This window comes from Lissotriton vulgaris, chromosome 8, assembly GCF_964263255.1.
Source record: "Lissotriton vulgaris chromosome 8, aLisVul1.2, whole genome shotgun sequence".
NCBI classification, from domain to species: Eukaryota; Metazoa; Chordata; class Amphibia; order Caudata; family Salamandridae; genus Lissotriton; species Lissotriton vulgaris.
The window spans coordinates 170343849-170371751 of NC_141696.1; the positions used below are offsets into that span (position 1 = coordinate 170343849).

General features: G+C 41.3%; 1 protein-coding gene across 1 annotated transcript; it reads right to left on the reverse strand.

Moving 5' to 3' along the window:
- Positions 1 to 200: 200 nt before the first annotated feature.
- Positions 201 to 25382, reverse strand: KCTD14 (potassium channel tetramerization domain containing 14). The gene is made up of 2 exons (XM_086933902.1): positions 25188 to 25382; positions 201 to 4338 (listed from the first exon to the last, which is right to left on the reverse strand). The coding sequence occupies exons 1-2, from the start codon at positions 25245 to 25247 to the stop codon at positions 3667 to 3669; spliced, it is 732 nt and encodes a 243-aa protein (XP_086790028.1). The 5' UTR covers positions 25248 to 25382; the 3' UTR covers positions 201 to 3666.
- Between the last annotated feature and the right edge of the window lie 2521 nt (positions 25383 to 27903).

Here is a 27903-nt window from a genome sequence, read left to right on the forward strand (position 1 = left end):
ACGTGTCTTCACTCATGTATTGTATACTATAAATGCCAATAAATGTATGTTTAAAAAAAATAAAGTAGGGAGTTGACCCTGTTGGCTCTTGATTTATGTGTATTCGATCGGTGGTCTGAACCGGGGCCTGGAAGGAATGTAGCACAACATGAGCATTATCTGACATAACCAATCAAATATAAAGCACCAAAACAGTGGAGAACGTTCAAAACTACTTATTTTATTTGCTTCATTTTCCTGAACAAAAAACCTGTACAAAAGCTCCAAATACTTTTTAAGCACCATAAGGTTTGGCCAAGGTTGGAAGGCAACTTTTTAATAAAAAAAAAAAAAGATCATGTACATTTTAATTAAAACAATAAACAGTATACTTCATATATCGGACACAGTCCTTGTTTGGCATGTCAGCTGTACAAACACAAAGTAAGTACATTTAAGTAGCCTATCTTCATGCTAATTAGTGAACTTCATCAAGTTGCTTTTAATATTAAAATGAATACAAACATTTTCCTTTGGAGAAGACACTTTTTTAAATGGCACTGTTCATACAGTCAAAATGTCGGCTGCCAATAGGATTCTTTCTATCTTATGCAGATATAGGGGGGTCAAATTGAGGCCAGATTCATTGAATATCCACCAACTATGCAAGTGACTCCTAGTTAGATGGATTTGTATGCACATTTATTTGATGTGGATATTTATTTTTAATTGGGCATGGAGCCACCTTTCCTGGACCATACATTAGCCACCACTACTTGTAAACCATACAAACAGATTACAATACGACACTGAATCCTGCTCTTCTCCCCGACCAACTCTGAGGTTTGTCCTGGTCATATGATGGTGTTTTCCATACAATGTTCATTTAGCATTGATCATCAAGACATCAACCTCTTATCATTAACTAGATGTACTGAACTATTTCTACAACACTTTCAGGCCAAGTTGGTTACATTAAATTTAGATGACCCCTGAACCTTCTGATCTTCCTTACCAGCAAAGGCGTCATGTACAGCTAAATTCAGCTAAATTCAGAGATGAGCTGCAACTCGCTCAAGCTGGCTGTGCACATTCTTTGCAACCAAAGAGTAACAACTATGTTTGCCTGCTTCCTCCTTTTTCCACATCACTAATTTAATTATGATTTTTGATAGGAAGAATTGGACTCAATTGGCAAACCTATCAAAGTTTTCTTCTATCAACCTCTCTGGCGTCTCCTCTCAGGGGGTTTGAGACACCCAGCTGTAAATGGTGGAGATGGTTTGTGTCACTTTTATTTGGTATACCATATTTTTATTGTCCGGTCATGCATTTGGTCCACTACCAGATGGCCTAAGTCCAATGCTGTAACCAGATATGAAACAGTCACAAATGTACTCTGGACCAAAAAACACTCACATGCTGGACACCAACATTAAGAGGAAGGTGAGGTGTGACATGGCTGCATGCCATTTAATGGGGCAGTCCAGTGTCTTTCTTCCTCTGGTTTCACCGGTGCTTACCAGCTCTGCTCTATAAGAGCACACAGAGACAGCGTTATGGTTAATTCTAAAAGTTGCACCCATTCCGAAAGAAAGCTGCCTCCAGTCCCACCACCATTGAATTTGTCCAACTCCTGTGGCTAAAGCAGCCTAAATTGGCAGCCATCGCTCCTTCTCCTCAACAAATACAGAAAAGGTAGTCTGAATATTTGGTACTGTAATATCTCTGGACTGCCATGACAGTTTGGCCAAAACTTGCTTAATACATTGTGATTCACACTTGGAGGCCATACATTTTTGGCCAGTGTAGTGTATTTAATGAGGCTCAGTGCCTCTCTTTGCATTGGCCATACACCCTTGGTTGCAGATGACACTGTCAAATAAACAGTAAGGCATCCAAATGTACACATTACCAATTGGGAAAACAAGGCACGTAGGAGGTATAATACTTTGCCAACAATGCATAAAGCAGCAAATGACAGAGCAGGCACTTCTCACACTCTACAAAGGCTGGCATTGCGTTGGACAATTTCTTACCTTTTTCACAATTAAGAAGGTACATAATTATATTTCTCAAATGTGTGCCTCAAACAAGAAACCAATAGATAAATTGGAGAAGTCAATCTAACACACAAAAACATTTTCAATCAAAAGACCGTTTAGATTTTGAAAGATTTCTTCCTCCCAGAAGTACATTTTTCTGCAGCTGAACCTACGAGTAAACAAACCTCTTCCTCAATTATTTGTTTTTAAGGTGTGCCTCCGTTTCCAGTTCAATATTTTTCATGTGCACAGTTTCTTGCTACAGAAACCTCTGTGGCTTATTTTTCAAGAATGCTTCACTTACTACTACATACAACAAATGTAAACTCCATTTCTACCCTCGCTTACAACAGAATATCAACCATGCATGTCATCGTTTGAGGCAATGCTTGATTCCAGGTAACCTAACAATGTAGGAGTACGAAATCAACTAGCAAACACGACAACACAGTCTGCATTTCTTTCTAATTAAGTTTTGGCACCTTGAGAGGTAGAGAGCACACATGACACATCCAAATTTTCATGACAGAGAGAAAGCAGCAGCTCAGATAATAAAAACGATTCTATGTCCATTTTGAACCCTTTGCAGGTTAGTTGCCACCATTGGAGATTAGTAGTCATTTTCTTCACAAAACATGACCATGTAACAGGAGTAGGTAGTCCAGAAATGTTTGGGGCTTTTCTCCCGGTTTAAAGAAAAGGATGTTTAGCAGTTTATCTTGTCCATCATTTGGACAACTGCATGTCCTGTATCCTCCTGGTAAATGGGCATAGATGACTATCTAATCTTTGAAAGAAGGTAATACTTTAAAAACTTTAACCAGTGTGCGGCTTAAAATACCAGAAATAGGGTTCGGCCTACTTGTGCTTATTTTTATTTGTGGCCAAGTTTCCCAACTGATAGTAAAAGGTTTGGCCCAAATTCGCTTTGCAGAACTGCGAGTGGTTCCAATTGATGCAAAATTCTAATTTCATAGCTACAGAGTATAAATAGTGGTGGACAAGGCACTTCTCTACATACCACATCCATAGGAATATAAAGTATGTACACACACAAGGTTTTGTGTTAAACTTCTAAGCAATACTGATTACATGGCAGTTACAGCACTCACATCGTAATCACTTTGTCCTGGTGACTTCTACTTAAAATTCCAGTACAAAACGTTTGAAACCTCTGACAGGAATAACCTTTGTTTAGGATTCCATAACGCTCTAATTTTTGGGCTACGCTACTCGTGTCAATACAGCCTCCATCCTTCAGCATAGAATTTCCTAAATCAGTTGCAATATTAGAATTGCACAATTTCTATATCCTTCTTTTGCAAAGTCACAACAGTTTAGCACAACCTTAAACTTATGGAGGTCCTGTATGCCTTTTAAAAGGATATTATGGATTTTAAAAAAAGACAACTTATGGACTCAGAGTTAGTTCAACAGGGACAACCACTGTTGCTTAATGCTTGGTCTGCAAAGTATGTGATGGAACAAAGTCCTTGTGATACGTAAACTGGCTGGTCACAGGTATTCCTCCAGTGACAATGCAAACATGCACAGTAAAATTTGCTATATAGTGTGCCTCTTCTGTGGGAAATGTTTTTGAAATTAGCTTTTCTGCTGCTTCTTATAGTCCTTTGTTTGCCTGTTACCACCATGTAAACAGGAACTTGTAAAAGAAGTCATAGGATTTAAAACGGAAGCCTTTGTCAGCAACATGAGGTTGGTACAACGTTTTGTAGCCCTTTGCCTCAATGTCAATTTTAATACAGTCCAATAGGTCTAAAACGGACGGGGATGCCTTCCAGGGTCCAAACTTCACCACAGAATCTTTATCTGTGTCAAGGGTATTCAGGGCATCGTGACATTTGTTGGCGTCCTCCTCAGTCCTGACAATGCACACAATCACGTTGGAGTGTCGCGAGGCCACTGCCTCAGCCCTGGCGATACGGATCATCACTTCAATGTTCTCACGATAGTTGGGTACCCGAGCCAAGAACTGCTTCCTGCCAACTTGTTCGCCAAAGATCAACGGAGAGTCCTCAAGCTGCTTCACCAAAGGGTCAATCTCATAAAACAAGGCCTCCCTATAAACATCTTGCACAAACTGGGTGGGGACCACGTTGCTGCGAAGGAATTCGAGGATATACCTAAAATATGTGCCATCTCGGTCTATGAAGAATCTTCCCTCGGAATCCACTCTCAACTTGGGCTGTCCGCTGAACAGATCATAGAGTTTAGAGCCCTGGCATTTCTTCAGTGTGCTGATGGTGGTGGTGAAGATTTCTCCCCCGACATTTAGCTGCACAATGGCTGAGGTCTAGGAAAGAGACAAAAAACAAACGTTTATTTTCTTCTACACAGCAAATCTGAAAGCTTAATTAGTTGCATATCTTTGGGACAAGGACAATTCTAAATACAAACATTGTTGCTTCAACAATACATGAACATCCGCTATTATACTACTCCGCCAGCAGACAGGCAGTGCTTAACACCTTAGCTGCGTGTAAACATTTCTCCCCAGTGCTGCGCTGTCCATTAGAACTAGTGCTGAATGGACGTTCAATGGTCGTGCGCAGCACTGGGGAGGTAGCGCTGCTGACGACCATTGGCCGTCAGTAGCACTTAAGGGGTTAAACATCACATGGACAGAAGGGGAGGTTCCAAGTCGGGAGAAGAGAGGTTGAGGATGTATTTATTTTAATGGTCCCACAGCACACTCTGATTTCTCCAGGTGTGTTACTTGAAATGTTGCACTTTAGCATCAAAAACAGCATCAAATCCTGAAACAAGAGACATAGGTTGTGTAATATTTCTGGACTGTGATAACAAACCACACCGATTAATCTGCATTTTCACCAACCCACCTAACCCATTTCAGTTCACACCTATGGTGCACTTTTTTTACTGGAGGCAAAGTGGGAACAAACTAGAATGACACCGTTTTTAAGAAGAACATTTGTTTTGGTTAATGCATATAAAGTGGGGGGTGGGGGGGGGGGATGTATTTTGGCAAAACTTGAGTAGCATCATCTGTGTTAGAACTCTAGCACCGCACGACCTCCTAGTCCCTTTGCGGTTTTCTTTTTATAAGGTAGGACCTGCTCATAGCCTGTGTGAAAACCAAAAATTAACTAACCTGTATTAATTAGTTCAACCATCACTAGTTGTTGCAAGGGCTAACATTGACCACGCAAAGAGCCTATCTCTGAGATGGAGCCTCATGTCGGATCCTGAGGTATGAACGTTTGAGACGAGATTGCTCAACCAAAAACTGAACTATTTGAAGACCGCTCTCTCTAGTTCTCATGAGCTCAACTTGGTAACTTGTGTTCATTTTAAGCAATTACAAAGAGACTACTACTAGAAATTTTTGGAGAGTAGAACATAAATGCGAGTACGGTCTTCTTTCCACAAGTTTACCTCTATTGACCTTTGCCGGGGAACACCTGGCTGATTAACTTTGTGAATCACAAAACACCAATTTTTCTTTTGTCAATAAACCGTTTCAGACTTCAATTGGCATGTGAGGAGATTTTCTTTGATCTCTGTAAAGGGGAGACCCCACCACCCTCTTGTGTTTTCAAATGGCGCATGGCTTTATTCCCGAGCAGGTTGTTGGGAAAGTGCATTTTTGAAAGAGCCACAGATCACTTGTCTGAATGGATAGGAAATTCTATTGTAAATTTGTAGGTTAAAAGTCTAGACAAGCAACTGGAATGTTGTCTACTACATTGAGAAGTAACAGAATTCAAACAGCAGGAGAATGTATATGATGAACAGACAAGTCTAATGTATTTACAGCTGGTTACTGAGGGGAAATTATAGCAATCAGTTCAATAACGAAACACCACATCTTTTTGTGTACTCGTAATGTATTGCAATATTTATATCGTGCTTATTACCCCTTGTGGGCGCTGAAGCACTTGCCTTGATGGGTAGCATGCTACACCATATAGGGTGTGTGGTTGGAGGTGTGTTGTCTTTGTTTTCATCCATCATTACCATCAATGCGAGCCTCACAATGAGCACCTTTAAATGGTATTGTGAACCCTGTTCCTTTACCAGGCAGTGGTTGCAATGAAGGGGAAAGCTGATAAGAAAGGACATTTGGGCTGTGCAGATCTGTGTTCATCGATTTGCTGTTGTATGCTGTGATGCGCATGCACCCAATGTATGCCTTGAGCCAGTGGTATAGCAAGGGCGCTGTGGGCGATAGTGCAAACAAGAAACCCCTTTCACTCGGGTTCAGTAGTAACAAGTATTTGCAATGCAATAGCTCTTGCATTACTGAAAGGTTGAGCTACTCGTGTTGCATAATTATTTGAAACGCAAATAACTCTAACTTTCAGTAATGCGAGACCTATTGCATTAAGAATGATGGTTTAAAAAGTAAACAGTACATGTTCTAAGTGCAAGCGGGCACATATACATTTTAAAAAAGGACTTGAAAACAGTGAAGGCTCAAACAAGTTTTACTCGGAAATATGTCCTGCAGCATCCACTAGCCCACAGCACAATGGGGAAAGGGGTAAAACTATTTCAGCTAAGTGGGTGTTGCACCCATTTCTTAGCTCTCCAGTTAGAAATAAACCCGCTCAAGAGAAAATGTGCTGAGGGCTGGATGGTATAATATGCTTCAAGTTAGCAGGGCAGTGTGTTTGTACAGCATGCCTGAAAAGTGCGTAGCGAGATGGGGCAGGTGGTCCATAGTGCATATTCGGACGGGTTCGCCAAAAGAGGCACAAAAGACAGGTTGGAACAGGGGTGGTTATCTGTTCGAAGCAGGAAACAAGTGGGAGAAAAGGAGTGTCCAAGCGTGTCAAGTTGGATTGGGAGGAGATATGTAGAATTTATGCAAAGCAGAGACAACAGGAAGTTCTAGACAAAGAAACTGGATGCCAAGGTTTCACCAAGAGAGACCAAAGAGGAAGTTAGGTGATCACAGACTAGAAAACAGGGCATATAACATCGACAAAGGATTTATAGACCATAAGTGTGGATTAGTGCCATGAAACCCTTTACACGTATGACCGCTTATTAAATAGTGTTAGACCTGGCACCATTGGTGTGGGTCTCCCCTGCATTTTTTGCATTTTCCTCCTGTGTTTTTGCTGTGTATTGGACTCGTTTTGCTGGTCTAAATGCTTTGGGCACTTTGCCACAGCTGTTCAGTGACAAAGTGCACGTGCTCCCTTTGTAAATTGTTGTTATGGATTAGTGATCTCATGATTGGCATATCTGATTTACCAGTCGTTACAGCACTCAAAAGTTATTTTCACTGTGGTAGGCCTAGCTGTCCTATGTAGAAAACTAGAGTACAGATTACAATACTAATACTGTGTCTCGGGAAACGGATCAATTAGAAAAATAATTGGACACCTATTTGTAATAGTTATTAAAAATCCAATTCAATGGTGAAGTTGGACTTTTAATAAATATTGATGAAAAGTAACTCTTTTCCAAGATGGCGGACTGAAGACACCGCTGAGTAGAAGTGGCTAGTGGGAGCTCCCCGTTCCTACCCGAGATTGCGTGATTTCTTACTTTCAAGATATACTATGGTCCCTCAACCATTCCGGGATTCTGAGCGCGTATGAAAATTAACAAAGAAGCAATTTCTCGTTACTCGCGGAGGCAGCAGCTACATTGTGTCTCCGGTGAAGCGAAGTGAAGTGACTACAAACTAGGCTGGAGGGAAACTGACGGAGGTTTTCACAGAGCGAACGGAGGGAGCGGCGATTACGACTGCAAGGACATTAAAGACTTATTTAGACTACGACTACGAACACTATAGAAACTAACTGTGAGCATAATTTACTTTGTCAAAACATAAGGCGCTGGGAAAAGCAACTCAGGTAGCAGAATTCTGGTATCATTTCAAGAGTACATTGTCTTTCATTTCAGCCTTACAGAATGACAAGATTTATCAGATTTTTCTTTTCAAATGGTGCGCATAAAATGCCTTGCATGGAATGTTGCAGGTTTAAATAGTAAAAATAAGAGAAGGTTGGTTCGGGAAGAATTAGCTCTCCACAACCCGAATTTTGTTTTTCTGTCCGAGTCGCACATAGCTTATAAAGACAGGAAGTTACTTGGTCAATTGGGCTATGATGAGATTGTTTGCTCTACTATTAATGCTTCAATAAGAGGGGTCACCATTCTAAAAGACAAATGCTCTAAGATTGAGATACGTAGAACTGCTTGTGGTAAGAATGGCAGATGGGCTTTAGTGCAAATACTAATTGAAAAATTAAAATTTGTCTTCTGTGTGGTTTATGGGTCAAATTTTGACAAAGCATTTATTTTTGACCAATTAAATATGGAACTATTACAGTGGGAAGGGGAATTAGTCATTATGGATGACTTTAACTGTATAATGAATTACCAGATTGATACCACCAGGCACAATTCATTCCAACGTATGCGGAGAACCTGTGCCGCCATATTAGAGTTAGGCCGCATTCACAATATCAAGGATGTGTGGCGCAGTGTTTTCCCCAACGTGCCAGGTTACAAATACTACTCTGCTCCCCATAAACTCTGTTCATGGATTGATATGGTTTGGGCAGCAGATAACCTACTGAAGTATAGTGCTATAGAACTCTGCCCACGAATTAATTCCGACCATAACCCCATCTTATTTTCTTTTGGCACCAAACAGAACCGCACAGCGCCCTGTGCCTTCTCTTTCCCCAGGCACTTGTGTACAAACACTTTATTCATTTCCCAACTTAAACTGCATATTATAGACTTTATCTAGCTTAATCTTAATTCCACCATATGCCTTACTGTGTGGGATGCTTGTAAAGCAAGCGTTCGGAGGTTCACGCAGCAGTTTCTCTACAGACAAAACGCTGAACGTCGCAGGAGAAATAAATTATGTCTTAACGATTTTCTGACTGTAGAACTGCAACTGGCTGATGCAATTCGCTCATGCCCCGAAAACGTGACTACACTAGGGTTACAACTAGGGTGTTTGAAGGCTAGACTGAGAACTATTTTCTGGGAAAGGAGCTGTTTAAATCTACGCAAAACACGTCTCTCGCAATACGAGAGCGGGGACAAGGTCGGAAAATTGCTGGCCTATAAAATAGCGGATGAAAAAGCTAGTACTTTGATAAAATATATAAGCGGCCCTAACAACACAATATGTGATCAACCAGCTCAAATCCTGGAGCAATTCGCAATGTTTTATGAAAAACGGTATACCCCTGCAGTATGTCCCACCTTGGTAGCCATTCAAAAATATCTGGATTTTTTTGTAGGAGCATCTGAGCCCCTCGAATTGGAACAATTGTCTAATAATATCAGCCAACAGGAGATTAGACTGGCGATCTCCTCCTTACCATCCGGAAAAGCCTCCGGTGAAGACGCAATACCAATAGAGGTCTATAAAATATGCCTGAATGAACTGATCCCCTTTTCCAACAAGTTATCAACTATATCGGTAACCACTGGAAAGCCCCCTTCTCTTGGAATAGAGTAAATCTTGTGTTCTTTTTGAAAAAAGGGAAACCACCTGATAATTGTGGCTCTTACCGCCCTATTTCATTGGTCAATGCTGACGCCAAAATATTTGCCAAGGTGCTGGCCAATCGGTTGGCCCCATATATACCGAAAATTGTCAACCCGCATCAACATGGCTTCGTAATGGGCAGAGACACCACGGCACACATCAATATGGCAATAACTGCCTTCGACATTGCAGACAAGGAATCCACCCCACTCGGCATGATTTTGCTTGACGCAGAAAAAGCCTTTGACCGAGTGGGGTGGGGTTACATTTGGCAGGTGATGACTAATCTTGGCTTCAGCAGTAAATTTCTGAAATGGACCCAATCCCTATATGATAACCCCACAGCTAAAATCAGTTACGCTGGTATCATAACTCAGTTTTCTATAGCCCGGGGCACCCAACAAGGATGCCCCCTTTCACCGTTATTGTTTGCCCTGTCAATGGAACCATTCCTTTTTGCTTTGCAATCCCAACCTTGTATCTCTCTTTTTAAGTTTGGCCCCCATACATTAAAAATTACGGCTTATGCCGATGCTATAGCTATCTATTCAACCGACATCATTGAAGCATTGAAGGGTTTTACAGAGGAGGCTAATCGATTCGGAGATATCTCCGGGTACAAATTGAATTTAAACAAAACTCAAATAGTCTCGAATTACAAACCTGTATTGCCAACCGTAGGATTATGCCAGACTGCAACTTATTTGGGGGTTCAAATTTCTGATAAAATAAAGAGCATAATTAAAATAAACTATGACGCCCTAGCCAAAACCACGGGTCTATTAAAAAGTGGCACAAGATTCCCTTAAACATCATAGGCAGAATCAATCTGATCCGAATGATTATATTGCTAAAATTTCTATATTTGTTCCGCTCTATCCCTCTGGCCCTCAATAATTGTTTTTTTTAAAAATTGGATGGCATATTTAGCAGCTTTATTTGGGGGTATCGGAAAGCTAGGCGCTCAATGGCTTTATTAAAAAGGCCTCTAGATGTAGGGGGGTTAAACTTTCTGGACTTTAAGTTATATTTTTGGTCAACTTTTATAGAACGTCTCCAACGCCTAATTAATATGGTGTCTGCAGATAACCAATTTTATTTTCTTACCTTTATGTTAGACATGGACTCTAATATGTTTCTATGGAGGGTTAACGATCCCAATTACTTTAAAAGGGTCAGGTTTAAGACCGCTAGGGACTTAGTTAAAATATGGCGGAATATCCTGGATTTCTGTCACACCTCTTTTTTTCAACCTAAATTACTATTATGGGGCAATCCGGGACTCCCGGAAATCTTTAGTACTGGCACAATAATTACTTGGTCAGTACACGGCATAAGGACACTTGGGGACCTTTATGGAGCACACGGATTTCTGAGTTTTGACACATTAAAAACTCTTTATAAAGCAACCGACTGCACGAGAAACAAATATATACAGATACGCGACTTCCTCATTCGAAAGATGAAACTCCTTAATATTTCGGATTCGGATATTTGGGAATGTATATATTTACATAAAAATAAGGGATTAATCAGTGTTGGATATAAATGCTTCAATACTTACCAAAATACTGCATGTAATAAAATAGCGGAAAAATGGAGCAAAATATTAGATAGTAACATTACTACTGCGATGATTAACACGTCGTTGCGTAACATTAATAACGCCGTCTCTTCAGCTAATCTAAGACTCCAGCAATTTAGAACGACTTGTATGCTCTATCATACTCCAGAAAGAATTTCCAAATGAACTGGGAACTCATATTATAATGACCAAACTAAATGCCCCAAGTGCGCGCTAGTAGCAGCGGATTTGGTACATATGCTGTACTCATGCCCTATGTTAGTAGAATGCTGGAGAGCATTGGGTAAAATAATTAATCAAAAACTGAATGGTCTCTTTCCACTTACAGCTTCCTCAGTCTTACTAGATATTAAATACCACTAACACCCCACACAAGGCTATTATCACTATTATGCTGTCCTGCACCAAACTTACTATCGCACGTGCCTGGATCTCCCCAAACCCTCCGATAATCATGGAGTGGTGGGCTCTGCTCAACGATATTCTCCGTATGGAACCTTCTTTGGCTAGACTTAGGGGCACAAAGTCAATACTGAGGTTTGAATGGATCTGGGGACCTCTTAATATCTGATGGTTATCTGTTTGTCAGAACTTGCCCCCTCGTCCCCTTTTTCTTTTCTCTCCTGTATTTCATTTTCCTTTTTTTTTTTTATTTCCCCTCCTTTTTTTAATCCGGAAAAACTCTTTACCTGCAATGATTCATGTTATATAAATTTACCATGCATTATGCTTTGAATCACTTTGATAATGCTATTTTTGCAATGTTCATTCTGCTATCGCTGTATGATTTTTGTATATGTTATGGTCGTTTTGTAAATGTAAATGTTTTTCTGAGTTGCAATAAAAAAAAAAAAAGAAAAGTAACTTTTACAAAATTATCTTTCCCCTGCCTGAAGCTCCGGGAAGCTAATTTGCGTTCCCACGAACAACAGGAATTCGAGCCTGTGGAGACCCACAGGCACCAGGGTCCTCCAATATCGCTCTCAGGCAGATCGCTTCTCACTCATTCACGTGGGAGAGGCTGAACCTAGCTCTTTTGTAAACAGTTGCTCCTTTTCCAGGGCAAGCAGGCCCTTCACTCTCAGGCAGGCACACTTCTAGGCATTCAAGGGCAGGGACACAGCTCCTCCTGCAGGGAATCCAGATTTTAGTGCTGTCCAGCCACCTCTGGCAGTCTGGCTGTAAGATAGACACCAGCCGTGTTGACACAGCAGTCTTGTGAGTACTCTGCAGAGTACTCCCTTCCTTAGTCTTAGAGAACTTGGAACTGGAACCAAGTGGGGTGGTTTGTATCCCACTTATACACAGATTCCAGACAAGGGATCCACTGTATAACTGGTTTAAGGGGATTCTTCTCTCAATTCTCCTTTCCAAGCTGTTCTCCAGACCCAGCCTTTGTGTACCTAGAGATTACACACACCACACGCCCCACACCCTGTCCCACCCCCACTGGGGCGGTCTCTATCCTAGAACATCTACAATAGAGGCACAGAGGTTTCTGCACCTAGCCAATACCACACCAGCTAAAAAGAGCATTCAGTGAAAGAAAAAAAGAGCAGGTTTCACCTAGACACTTCGTCACCTTTCACAACTGAGACTGCAGTTCACCACTCACTCTTACAGACCACCAAATGGCAGAGCTCGGAGAGACTAAACAAACTCCTTCCAAACAAACTGCCTCTCAGGAACCCTGTCTCCATTTCCCTCACTTCAGTGTCTGGGGTTCCTCCGACCAGCTGCAGGAATGCAAGCAGTACACTTCCAGACTAGGAGCACAGTCCTCAACCTCCATCTTGTGTTAGGCCAGGCCAGGGGTATCCAAAATTAATTCCGCTTAATACTCTGACTCATTCGCACACCATGTATGTGCTACACTGGCTACATACACACACACACACACAACCATGCACTCTGGATGTCAGTGCAAGGATCTGGGCAAAAGTTAGAAGCAGACCTTTAAAGATGTGAGAAAACCTGAGCAACCCAGATAAAAAAAAAGGTCTGGTCACACTACTGATTCTGTTAACCACTAAATGCTGCGACCACCGCTCTATGTTCTAAATCCAAACTAGGGACACTAGTCCACTATCAGTAACGAAGGCATGTGTGGTGCTGCCCCCAGGTCACAGGGCAGAGTCAGATCCTGTCACAGTCGGAGACAGGCCTAGCACAGAACAGGGAGAGGGCACTTTTTAAATGTATATGTGTTGTTAAGCACATCTTTTTATTGCAGAAACACTGAGGGAGTATTTAGAAATATGGTATTTTTTTAACGTTGTCGCCCACACTAAAAAAGCCACATTTCAGGATTTCAGAAACAGGGGCCAAAGAATCCGAGCGGAGTCAGCAGAAAGTTGCGATGGGAGACGCGGGATAGCTTTGGTGGGCCTAGAGCAACCAATATTAGGTCGTAACCAATTGCAAGAGCAGAATTGGAAGTATGAGTTTTTCAAAATTATAAATTTTCAACTACAAAAGAAAAATTTGCAAACACTAATAATTGTGAAACGCTGCTCTAAGAAGTCTCTAGAAGCATTCAAACAAAAAACGGACAGTACTCACTAAATATTTACAAAATGATTCAAGCGAGCAATTATTTGCCAACAGTGTGAATCTGCTGGTCCACTAGACTTTGACAGTGAAAGGGACGTGCAGAAATTCATTTTAACACAAGAGTGCAGAAACTCTCACCTTAAAATACCAGAAGCTGTAGTATGTGCTGCAGTTTGGTAGAGCCTAAATAAAGCACTACAAAATCTTCAAAGTAATTCCAACAGGAACTACAAGACATAATGCTATTCAGTAGACACTCTCTTAGTGAGTCATTATCTTGACTTTGCATAAACCACTGGAATGCATTAAGCTTCAAAATATTTCAAACCCTGAAGTAAAAGGACAGCAGACTTGTAATTACATTGAAATAGTTTTACATTGGCTAAATTTCTTTGGTTATGACTCAGAATCTTCTCTACCTACACCTCACCCCGATCTCTCAAAACTCCAAGGAAGTAGAAATGACCCTACCTGACCTAAACACCCAAGATGAAAACATATTCAGATTATACATGATCAAACACAAAGATCTACTTGTAGCTTGCGTTTCATGCAAAACAAGTACTGGCGAAGTCAATAGTTCTGGAGAAGGCTGCCAACGTTTGGCTGTCATTGGCTGTTTTGTCCTCATAGTTTCTATAAAACTTTAGTTTTGGGGGAGCTGCCTAACCTTCACCAATATTTAATTTAAAAAAAGCAACAATACCCAGGATCAAAAATGTGCTGTTTGTAGCACAAGAGTACAAAGATCAACTCATGCTCTAGAACGTAGACACCAGGAAAAACTGATAACACACTGTCTATTTTGCATTCAATCCTTCACTTTTCAAACCTTAAACCTCCCACTTATCTGCCCTATCTTTATGCTTACTGACTGGGCTACTCGATTCAATGCTATAGAATCTTTATTTGGTTATACAAACCATAAAAAATAACAGAACATATCACTAGTAGTTATATATAATAAAAGACAGTTCATATATTAAAATATCATTCATACAATCCAATTAATAAAACAAACGGTTCACCAATAAAAACGACTTGAAAACTGTATGTAATATTAAACATCTCATTCTGAAACCTTTCCTTGATCTTTAGTGCTGAAGAAAGCACCATAGGCGGCAGCAGCAAATTTGTAAGTGGTTTATTTCCAAACTCGCAGTGTAGGTGATATCTGAGAAAATATGCTCGTCACAGAATGCCACCGCAGCATCCACGGACCTCCACTCTTTCCTCAGTCTGGCAACTGCTACACCTGTCCCAAGCCAACCATTCCATTCCTCCCTGAAATCCATCAGATTCCATTTCTAGAACATACATTTGCTAGGAACCTTCTACCACATTACCACAAGTGCCTGTTGCATAAAGGATATTACAGCCAGACAAATATCAACCAAATTCAGCTGTTGTAAAAAAAAAAAAAAAAAAAAAAAAAAAAACACAACAAGGAGGATCCCTAGATCACTCACTAACCTTCGGAGAGGCGGACAAAAATGAACAGTGCTAAAACAAAAACACGTCACATAAACCTATGATGAGGATTAGTCAATGCTCCTGAATAAAATGCAGGGCCTCGTTTGGTGGGCTACTCAATTTGCTACATATCAATTTCCCAAGTTCTCCAAAATGTGTCCCGTACCCTATATCATAGATGCATCCTCAGAAAGGAGGAGTACCCTTCAAGGCAGTGAACAGGGATGTAGAGGGGCTGTTCTTCAATAATTTAAGGCGGAGAAGAACTTGCTTTTTAAATATCAGAAAATTAAATAAAGACCGAGAAACTGTGTGGCAGAAGGATTATGTGGAGGGCAGGTGAGGGTTCTGTGAAAAATCCGCTTTTAAGTAGCCATCCAGTGAAATGAAGAAAACTGGATCCTATACCAAGTCCTGTATCACTGTCCTACCCTCTTTCAACTCCTCCTCACCCCTTCCCTCACAGCCTCATCCTGCAATTGTTCACACCCCCAAAAAACTGTGCCTATTGGAGTCAATTCACAATCTTTGACGAAATCTCCATACCCATTCTTTCAACACTGAAACCCTCAAATCACTTCAGTGATCCCGCTCCCTCTAATTTCTTTAATGAGATGAAGAGGTCCTTAGTCCCCTTCTGCACCAAGATAGTAAATGCCTTCCTACTACAAGGTGAGATCCTGGACTACCTAAAGTCGGGGCAGGTTTTGTCCATTCTTAAAAAAACCACTGCAGATCCAGAGGACTTTAATAACTTCCGACCAATCACTAACATTCCAACTCTATTGAAGCTCCTTGAGAAATGTGAACATGTCCAACGATGTAACCACATAGATGAATACCAGCTACTTGATCAATTCCAATCTGGATTTCATCAGGGTCACAGCACCGAAACAGCCCTTACTCACATTGTCGATGATGTGTTTACAATGATTCCTTAGAACGAGTCCTGCCTTCTAATCCTCCTCAACCTCTAGTCAGCTTTTGATACTCTCAAAGGTGACAATCTCCTTAACCTAATGGAATGCAGGATGGGTCTATCTGGGAGAGTTAAAATGGTTGCCTCGTTTCTCCACAGCGGAACACAAAGAATTTAAGTCAATCAGTCCCTTTCCAATTTCACTCCATTCTCACTCGGGGTTCCTCATGGGTCCTCGCTTTCACCCACACACTAACTGGTTTATGGAGCTTCTAACTGAAATCCTCAAAGCATCTAACATCCACTATCACATGTATGCTGACGACACCCAAGTGTACCTGAAAATCTATTCCCGGATGATATCAAGTCACTCAACACAACCCTACACAAAACCCAAAACTGGCTAACCTCCAACCATCTCAAACTTAACTCCCTAAAAACAGAATTCCTCCTTATCTCCCCACCCAAGCAATGTCCCACTATTGAAGAATATTTGAAACATCTAATGGCTCTCAACTGCATACGTAGTCAAACAACAAAAGTGTCCCAGACAGATGGACAATAGAAGATTGTCCTATTTTAGTGTTGGTAGTAAGGATATAATAATTGAATGGGCATGCCAAGAAATCGGCGGGAAAGGCAAAGGTACAAAAATGTGTTTAAATATACATCAATTACGCACTGAAACGTTAAGGACAAACATAGGTTATAACAGATTCCATATAATTATTCCTAATACTTTCAAAAAGGTTGAGGATTTAAATATTGAGACTTGTCACAATGTATGTTTGGTAAAACTATGTTTTAGTTTTATTGCACTTTATCAGTTTATAGTTCATATCAAAGCAGTGTTAAAAACATATCACAATGGACATTTTAATAAAAAAAAATTATAAAATACATAAATAAAACAAGAAGAATCAAAAAGGTCGACGCGGCGTTTCGGCTTTCTTTTAGTACACCTTCCTCAGGACTGATTCTAAATAAGTGTAAACATTGAAAAGCACAGAGTTACCATACATTTTACTTGAAACAGTTTTTTCATCTCCATAGGAACACATTTCCTATTCCCAGTTTGTCACAGTGTTCTTTCACAAGTTGATGTGGTAATGTTCGTTTTTTTGCACATATATCAACTAGGTATATAGTTAAGGTCCTTCTTACATCGTCTTCTTCTACATTTATTTTTTAACATTTCTATACACCCATTATTAAAACTTTGTTTGCCTCTCCCTTCGAACTGAATCCAATGCCATCAGACCCCATAGTACCAACAAGAGAGAAGCTGGCGTGTCATCTCATGCATGCATACCTCATTCCAAATGGAGTTCATTGCCCATATGGAGAATGTTGGTTGGCGAAAAGTCCTTTGTGATTTTGGACGATTAGCAAATCACAAGATGCTATTATCAATTTGCAAAATGTGCTGTCTCTAAATAAAGACATAGGATTTATTAGTGACTTCACATATTGTTACCCCCTCATTAGTTTATGCTAGATGGGCGATAGTGTTGCTACATACCTAATACGAGAAGAATGAGTTCAATTTTCTTTTAATCTCGTCCACATATGCTTATATATCTCCATTAGTGGACACAGCGTCCGCTTTGTTCGTGTCTGTTAATATAAAGAATGATAGAGGATTATTTTAATTTTCATTACCCATCTTCACCTACTCTTCGTAAGTTTGTTATGGTCAGCCTTACACCTGTAGATATGCACTTGCCGGATATAGCTGCCAGGAGGAGCCACCGTTTTTATGAAGATTGTCGGCAATGTTCTTCCTGCGGGGTTAGAATGGACTCCCTTATTACGATTGAAAGTAGATTATGTAAAGCTGGTCTAATTTAATACCAATGTTTCACTCACCATAGGAGCTGGGTGATTAATCGCTGCAGTCGGGGACCCCTTTCAATTGGGTCAGCCTTAGCGGAGGAACAATCAAAACACTAGGGGTTGGCCTCACGGGGTTGTCGTTCTCTGTAGAAATATTGGGTAAATTAGTTTGTTTGATATATAATATTAACCTACACCCTATTTTACTCCGTGCGTTTTGTCATACACGTTTTATCTCGCTTGCCTCATGAGACTAAGTTAAGGGAACTCCAATTTAAGTATCCACTGTTCTATAAGTACATCTGGGGCGTATAATACTTTTCTGTAAGTACATCTGGGGCGTATGATACTTTAACTCCATGGTCTAATATTGTTTTGTTTCGGCTGACCCCGCCTCTCTCTATGTCAGTATCTCATTTCACCGTAGTTACACCGCTATTCTACAACATTTGTTGCACTGGGAACAACTCACGATGAGAGCCCTAGCTTCTAATCGCAAACCGTACCCCTCGACAAATACGTTAAGTTATTAAGTGTTAAGATACTGCTCACTAAGCTTAAATTACGAGGCTACTTGTCGGAGAAAAGCTCCGGTCTCACTCTGTTGCTCACCTTCGTTATTTGTTCCGGCCTCCCTGCTCCTGTTTCCTGGCAGCCTGTCCTCGTCTCGTTAAACGGCATACAAAAAGAAATAACGGAGTGTGCTATTCGTAGCCTTTATGCATCACGCTAAGTACCCCACTTTTATAGCGCGGGGACACGCCTGTAGGCGTACACCAGGCGCTTTACAAATGCCCCTAATAATAATAATAATAATAATAATAAGGGATTTGGCGCCTGTCTTCTGAAACCTGATTGGTCCAAAAAATAACCAATACGGGCAGAAACGCCGAGGCGACTGTCGCCTATCAAGCCAGCTCCCATTGGCCAATTGTGTTTCCATCAATTAACCCCATTGGTTCATGAAACAAAAGCGTTTCTATAGCGATATTCTTGTTTATCATGAGAGATTCTCTCGTGACTTTAGCGAGTCCCTATCTCGTGTTAGTAAACAAGGTCCCGATTCTAAATTGTTATGTAAAATTTCTCGTATAGCCCCTTAGGTTGCTTTAAACAAAGTACTCTCTCATTATTGTGGGTGATTTATGTAAGACGCTTCAAACTACCTTCTGGGATACACTATTAACCCTGCGGTATCGCGTTCTCCATGCCTGTTATGGCTCTATGTAGTTATCTTGTAATTGTTTCAATCGTCCGCTATCTCGTATGTTATATATATTGTATTGTTACATTTACATAAGGGGTGTATGTTTTAATATAGATTGTATGATCCCCTTGCTTTTAGTTCTTCTGAGGTTATAAGGGCCATTTTATACTGGTGATGAATTAGAAAGACAACCTATCTATCCTGAAGTATGTCTATTCCTTGATCAGTTTCTCCCAATCCTCTCTAGAGTTCAAACCACATCTTACACTATTAAAAGTGGACATATAGAATTGTTCCCTTCTCTTTCTCTTGTTGTCCAAATTGCCTCCTCTTTTGCTGCCTTCTCTTGTACACACGTACAGAGAAAATACCAAAAATTCCCAACCAACCATTAATGACACCGCGTTGCCAACGGGTACATACCCTTGTTTGGGTTGTAGTAATTGTACCAGTATAATCAAAGGTAACGATTGAAACAATTACAAGATAACTACATAGAGCCATAACAGGCATGGAGAACGCGATACCGCAGGGTTAATAGTGTATCCCAGAAGGTAGTTTGAAGCGTCTTACAAAATAATCACCCACAAAAATGAGAGAGTACTTTGTTTAAAGCAACCTAAGGGGCTATACGAGAAATTTTACATAACAATTTAGAATCGGGACCTTGTTTTCTAACACGAGATAGGGACTCGCTAAAGTCACGAGAGAATCTCTCATGATAAACAGGAATATCGCTATAGAAACGCTTTTGTTTCATGAACCAATCGGGTTAATTGATGGAAACACAATTGGCCAATGGGAGCAGGCTTAATAGGCGACAGTCGCCTCGGCGTTTCTGCCCGTATTGGTTATTTTTTGGACCAATCAGGTTTCAGAAGACAGGCGCCAAATCCCTTAGCGTGATGCATAAAGGCTACGAATAGCACACTCCGTTATTTCTTTTTGTATGCCGTTTAACGAGACGAGGACAGGCTGCCAGGAAATAGGAGCAGGGAGGCCGGAACAAATGACGAAGGTGAGCAACAGAGTGAGACCGGAGCTTTTCTCCGACAAGTAGCCTCGTAATTTAATCATAGTGAGCAGTATCTTAACACGTGATAACTTAACGTATTTGTCGAGGGGTAAGGTTTGCGATTAGAAGCTAGGGCTCTCATCGTGAGTTGTTCCCAATGCAACAAATGTTGTAGAATAGCGGTGTAACTACGGTGAAATGAGATACTGACATAGAGAGAGGCGGGGCGAGCCGAAACAAAACGATATTAGACCATGGAGTTAAAGTATCATACGCCCCAGATGTACTTACAGAAAAGTATTATACGCCCCAGATGTACTTATAGAACAGTGGATACTTAAATTGGAGTTCCCTTAACTTAGTCTCATGAGGCAAGCAAGATAAAACGTGTATGACAAAACGCAAGGAGTAAAATAGGGTGTAGGTTAATATTATATATCAGATAAACTAATTTACCCAATATTTCTACAGAGAACGACAACCCCGTGAGGCCAACCCCTAGTGTTTTGATCGTTCCTCCGCTAAGGCTGACTAAATTGAAAGGGGTCCCCGACTGCAGCGATTAATCACCAAGCTCCTATGGTGAGTGAAACATTGGTATTAAATTAGACCAGCTTTACATAATCTACTTTCAATCGTAATAAGGGAGTCAATTCTAACCCTGCAGGAAGAACATTGCCGACAATCTTCATAAAAATGGTGGCTCCTCCTGGCAGCTATATCCGGCAAGTGCATATCTACAGGTATAAGGCTGACCATAACAAACTTACGAAGAGTAGGTGAAGATGGGTAATGAAAATTAAAATAATCCTCTATCATTCTTTATATTAACAGACACGAACAAAGCGGACGCTATGTCCACTAATGGAGATATATAAGCATATGTGAACGAGATTAAAAGAAAATTTAACTCATTCTTCTCGTATTAGGTATGTAGCAACACTATCGCCCATCTAGCATAAACTAATGAGGGGGTAACAATATGTGAAGTCACTAATAAATCCTATGTCTTTATTTAGAGACAGCACATTTTGCAAATTGATAATAGCATCTTGTGATTTGCTAATCGTCCAAAATCACAAAGGACTTTTCGCCAACCAACATTCTCCATATGGGCAATGAACTCCATTTGGAATGAGGTATGCATGCATGAGATTACACGCCAGCTTCTCTCTTTTTTTAGTGTTGGTACTATGGGGTCTGATGGCATTGGATTCAGTTCTAAGGGAGAGGCAAACAAAGTTTTAATAATGGGTGTATAGAAATGTTAAAAAATAAATGTAGAAGAAGACTATGTAAGGATGACCTTAACTATATACCTAGTTGATATATGTGCAAAAAAACGAACATTACCACATCAACTTGTGAAAGAACACTGTGACAAACTGGGAATAGGAAATGTGTTCCTATGGAGATGAAAAAACAGTTTCAAGTAAAATGTATGGTAACTCTGTGCTTTTCAATGTTTTCACTTATTTAGAATCAGTCCTGAGGAAGGTGTACTAAAAGAAAGCCGAAACGCTGCGTCGACCTTTTTGATTCTTCTTGTTTTATTTATGTATTTTATAAAAAAAATTTATTAAAATGTCCATTGTGATATGTTTTTAACACTGCTTTGATATGAACTGTGAACTATAAACTGATGAAGTGCAATAAAACTAAAACATAGTTTTACCAAACATACATTGTGACAAGTCTCAATATTTAAATCCTCAACCTTTTTGAAAGTATTAGGAATAATTATATGGAATCTGTTATAACCTATGTTTGTCCTTAACGTTTCAGTGCGTAATTGATGTATATTTAAACACATTTGTGTACCTTTGCCTTTCCCGCCGATTTCTTGGCATGCCCATTCAATTATTATATCCTTACTACCAACACTAAAATAGGACAATCTTCTATTGTCCATCTGTCTGGGACACTTTTGTTGTTTGACTACTGTCTTCCCCCCAGTCCCTTATAACTCTTTGTGGGGTCCTCCTTTTTCTTCTATCTCAACTGCATACTACACATCATAGACTCTACAATATCTCTGGGCAGAATACTAGATAAGAACTTGAACATGCAGGAGGTCAGCTCAACTACCAAAGGAGCGAACTAACTGAGCATCCTAAGAAAAATAAAACCCTTCCTCCCCGCCTCAAGACTTCAAGTCTGCTGTTCAAGCCTTAGTCATCTCAAGTTTGGAATATGGCAGTGCAACCCTTTGCAGTCTACCTGGCAACAAATTCACTCCACTTATGGCCTCTCTGAACTTGGCTGCAAGGCGAATCACAGAATCCAAAAAAGCAACCACATCTCTCTACATTTTAAATCCCTAAATTGGCACCCATACGAGTCCAAGATACAACTAAATATTGCCTGCATGATTCATAAAGCCCTTCATTTCAACACCCCTCTGTACCTCGCTCGTAAACTGGAACATTCCAGCGGTTGACGATACTCTAGGAGCTCTAGCACACTGCTGCTAAAACCAAAAAAATTAAAGGAAGAAGACGTATACTCAGGTCTTCTCTAGTATTGCCCCGAGAATCTGGAACTCTCTGCCTCCGGAAACCAAAGTGAATCCTTCAAAAAAAAAAAAAAAAAAAAAAAAAAAGAAGTGAAAGTTTTACTGATGAATACTTTCTGAACTAGAAATTAGCCGTGGTCTATTATCTTGTCAGTCTGGCTCTGTATGGGTCTCCTCACCCAGTTTGGCGTTACTACATCCTGTGTGGTTCCTGAACATTTTGCTATATTTAACACCCATGTTCTAATGCTTACTTATGCCATTGTATATTTTTTATCTTTGGGTTTTACGTTTTACTGTTCCTTCTCCATTAGCTCAGAGCTGACCGTCTGTACCTGTCACAACAACTTTGTTATTTAGCCTCACTTTATTCCATCTCATGTTTTAGGACTCTTTGTAAAGTGCTCTGATACCCTGTTGGGTCATGTTTGCCCTATATAAAACGTTTAAAATAAATATCTATCATTCTAAAATGTTCCTTAGTTTGACAAGGTCTGCTTTGATTTGGAGAGGACGTGTGACATTATTCACCACATGGACCTTTTAACAGACTATCATTGATTATTCTCCTGTTGAAAATCATCACTATAGAGCAGGCTTTTGTTGTAACTTCCCGATTGGCTACTTGAGGATTCAAAATAAAAGAGTAAACATTATGTTCTCTGTATCTCTCACAGTGCACTTAAAGAGACGTTATCAGAGTGAAAGGAGAAAATACCAAGTAAGAAGTAGAATGAGAGTAAACTAGTGGAGAGAGTGGCAGAAACTGAATATGGGGGAGATTGGATGAAGCAGACAGCAGTAACTCAGGAATTTGCCACATGCCATCAAAAATGATATCGGTCCAATACAACCAATCCTCTAGCTGAACTCTCTCCTTTGATTGATTATTTACTTGTAGCCAGCTCCAACAAGCCAGCCACTCATCAGCAGCAGACTCAACTATGGAAATGCATTCTACGCCGGCACTGCCCAGAAACTCCTAAAGAAACTGCAGAACATCTAGAACGCCTCTGCCAGATACATTCTGAACCTCCACACAGCAGCCACATCACCGGCCACCTGAGACATTCACTGGCCACCAATCAACAAAAGAATTACTTTCAAACTCCTCACACACGCCTACAAAGCCCTCGACAACGCCTGACCTGCATACCTCAACCACCACTTCTCCTTCTACATTTCCACCAGACTTCTACGCTCCGCCCAACTGGCCCTGGACACCATCCTACAGATCTGCAAGACCACGGCTGGAGGAAGATCCTTCTAACTCGCTGCGAAGACCTGGAACTCCCTGCCTCTGCACCTAAGGCAATCACCATTGCTGTCACAATTTAGGAAGGACCTCAAGACCTGGCTTGTCAACTGAAGAGCAGATTCCCCCCGCCTTGAGACTCTTGCAGTTGAGCAGTCGAGCTTTATAAAAAAGTTGATTGATTTATGAAGGACTCGCTTAATGCATGTGTGATCTAAAGGCAAGACATATCTGAAGCTACTGCTCAAGAATCACAGAAAAGACTGGCCCGATGGGTTTTAAGAGAGTTTTATTAAAATTGTTTCAGATGCCTCTCACAACCGTTACATGCAATCTTTACCACCTCATGAAAAAAAGAATAACTCCTTTGAGACGTATGAGGCAGTCATCACGGTGCTTCTGAAACCCTATCTCTACACCATTTGCTGAATATTGTCTTACTTTTCAATTTGTAATAAAACCGTTTAACAATTCCACTGATCTAGAACTAGTTATTATGTGGACCCTTTTATCAAATTGACTGTTTTCCGATAGTCGTATGTATTGGGAGGTGCCTTAAATCGGGGACACATTGCCCAATGAAATTGTGGTTTATCACAGTCTCCGAGTCATCAAATAGTGGTCGTTCTGTAGTGTTGAGGTACATTTTTGAGGTGTGCAAATTACAGGTAACCCCCGCCCACACCGAATTACGTTCACTCATAGTAAACACTCACGTTATGCATTCTCACACTAGGCACTTCTTTCTCACTATTCACAGCTCATTCAAAAGCGTTCAGAGGCTTTGAATAGAAAAGACGGTGCTGCACTGAGCTCCAAAATTAAAACTTCACACCCTATGGACGAGACTCCACACCCAACTAGCGAGGTGGTGCTCAAAGGCGTGAGTGAGACTCGCATTCAGTTAGTATGGCTGTGCGCCAGGTGTCATTGTGTTAAACTCACATCCAGTTGATTAAAACTGTACATACCCCAAAGTGTAAGAGGAACCTTTATCTAATTTTACTAGGTACGAAACTCGGTCCTAATGAATGAGAATGTCATGTTGCTCCCAAAATACAATAATCAATACAAATTGGCGAAACATGACGTTTAACTCCGATTAAATTGCTTTTATCTCTTCCTAACAGGGTTTACAGTAAAAGTTACCATGCAACTTCGGTGATAGTGCATTCGAACTTGAATATTTAATGAGCCTCTTGCCCCCTTTAACGTAAAAAATAAATATTCATATAAATGCTGGACACAAACAAGGAATCACTAGACTATGTATTCAGATGAGTAGTACTGACCGTGTTTCCGACTGTGATCTGCTTGCCGCTGGACTTGTAATCTGATGATGAGATGCTCATGGTGGCTGGAGCTTCGCCCCTCCAGGTTATCCAAGCCCTCCTTTATTGTTGCTTCTTACTTGGGTCCCTGAGCTGTCTGCGCTGCACTCAGCCAGGGCTGGGCGCAGGTAACAGGTATTTACAGGAGGCGGAGTCAGTCTACGTAGAAGGGTGTAGAAGACCAAAAGGGAACTCCTCCCCCAGGTCGGCCGCAAGTAGATAAGATCTACTTGAAAGGAAGCTAGAAATCACACGAATTTATTAACATTATCACAACTAAAAAACACAATTATTTGTATTCACTATTAATATTTATATTCTAAACGATTAACCACTATTTTAAATATTTAGTAAGGATGGTACAATGTCTTTTAAGCAAAAAATAGTTACTTATTGATTACAAAAATAACTTTTTTTCAGGCTTAGGGTTTTGTTACCTTTGTTTATTATTGGCCAATAACCCACTTCAAGATGGCCGAAAGCACAACGGAAACACCTCTTGAAAGCGTCTTGTGTATGAAAACGGTGCGCGCACCACCACTCTTAGACATTCCTTCACGGTTCGGCCAGGGCGAGGTAGGCGTTCACCTGGCAGTGGCTGACCTAGGCTCCGTCATGGATGCTGCTGGCTCTGCGTCACAACTATACGAGGTGGAGCTGTGTGCTTTGTCAGGAGAGAAACGTCCGTGTGTTTGTGTACTGGAAACCCAGCTACAGCAACGGCTCTTCATGACATAGCTGTAGTGGACTCGTGCCATGTATTTGCGTTGGCGAGTAGCAAGCTCGAGCCCAAAACGAGCGGAGCTTTTATCGCTCTAACCTCGTGCAAACAGAATTAATAAACGCAGACCAGTCACATTTGATGTGCAGAAAAGGAGAGATAAACTACAGATACTGATAAAATGGCTTAAATGCAACATGAGATCGAGAAACTGGGATCATTTCTTATGAGTAGCACTTTAAAAAGTGATTTCCCCCGGGCCGTCAAGAAAGGCAAAATAGTTGTTCTCAGATGTGTACCTCAGATTAAATCAGACCGCCTAATTTTCTGATTCTTACTGGATTCTCTTTTAGGTGTCCATATGAACAGGGAGATGAGATCTAGCTGCCTATACTCAATGGTCTCAAAATTTGTGTGATATATTAAAAAAAACCACACTTCGGTTAACCTGTTTTTATTTTTTTGCCTGGCGTGGTTCGGGTTACCCTTTACCTGCATTCCAACCTAAATAAAATAAAACATCCGGTGCAGCCACTTCAGAGTGAACTTGTGACAGCAGCAGCTAAACTAAACACAGCCTCATTGCTGCCAAAAGCTATGATGTCATCATGGCTTTTTAGTCAACAGCACTTTCTGTGTTTAGATTTTTGAACCCACAATAAAACTGCTAAACCTAGTAAGCGGAAACGGAAAGTTGAGCAAAATCTCAGGACTTGTTCAGATGTCACATATGAGATGTGTGCACTAAGTGGTATGGGACTGCAGTGCATCCCGCCTCCCAGCTGACCCTCCCTCGCCCCTCCCCCTCCTCTATCCACATATGACAGATGCTTTTGCGTGCAGCGGTCGCGCCCCATGCTCGCCGAAGGTGCGCCAAAGGTGAGCCCGTCTACGCCGGTCCGCGCCTGGACCGCGCCCAGCACCAGACCCCCTGGTCCTCGCAAAACCCTCTCCTCCCGGATAACGTATGGCGCCGATACCCTCTTGGCCCTTAACCCCGGACGCACACCACAATGCTGCGAAGCTGCCCCAGGACGCACCCATGGACCCTTCGCCTGCCACTCCTGCAAATTCGCCTGCATCAGGACCCACACCAATTCCACGAACTCCAAACACAGCTCCGACTCCAACCACCTGAAATGCATCCTGCTGAACACCCGCTCGGTCCACAGACACTCCATTGAACTCTGGAACCTACTCGACACTACATCTCCGGACGTCGCCTTCCTTACAGAAACCTGGATGAACGCCTCATCAGCGCCCGACATCGCCATAGCCACCCCAGACGTTTACAAGATCATCCGAAAAGACCGCACCAACCAAACAGGAGGAGGCATCGCCATCATCCATAAGAACACCATCCGAAGTACGACCAGCTCCGACGATAACCTTGCGACCGCCGAACATCTTCACTTCCAGATCCACACCGATCCCAGGACCACACTTAGAGGCACCCTCATCTAAAGACCACCAGGTACCCGCACACAATTCAACGAAGACATCACTGACTTCATCAGCCCACATGCCCTCACCTCCGAGAACTACATTCTACTGGGAGACCTCAACTTCCACCTGGAAAAGAAAAACAACAGCAACACCACCACCCTTCTGGACAACCTGGCCAATCTCGGACTCAAACAACTTGTTAACACCCCCACCCACCTCGCCGGACACACGCTCGACCCTATCTTCACCTCCAGCAAACACATCTCCTTCGACCACACCAAAGCTATCCATTGGACGGACCACAGCTGCTTTTCACTTCAGCTACAAAAAGACCTCGACCCACAACCCCCCATAACCTATTCCTCGAAGAAACTGGAACAAAATCACCACCGACCAACTCTTCACATCGCTTAACCAAAACCCTCCTGCCATATCATCGGACCCAAACCAAGCTGCACCAAACTCACACAATGGATCACCCACAGCGCTGACGAATTAGCACCCCTGAAA

Bases quoted from the DNA above. Each gene is read 5' to 3' on its own strand.
- KCTD14 (XM_086933902.1), bottom strand. From the start codon at position 25,247: ATGAGCATCTCATCATCAGATTACAAGTCCAGCGGCAAGCAGATCACA. The intron at 4,339-25,187 runs GTCAGTACTACT...TCTCTTTCCTAG, and splicing joins AGATCACAGTCGGAAACACG to ACCTCAGCCATTGTGCAGCT.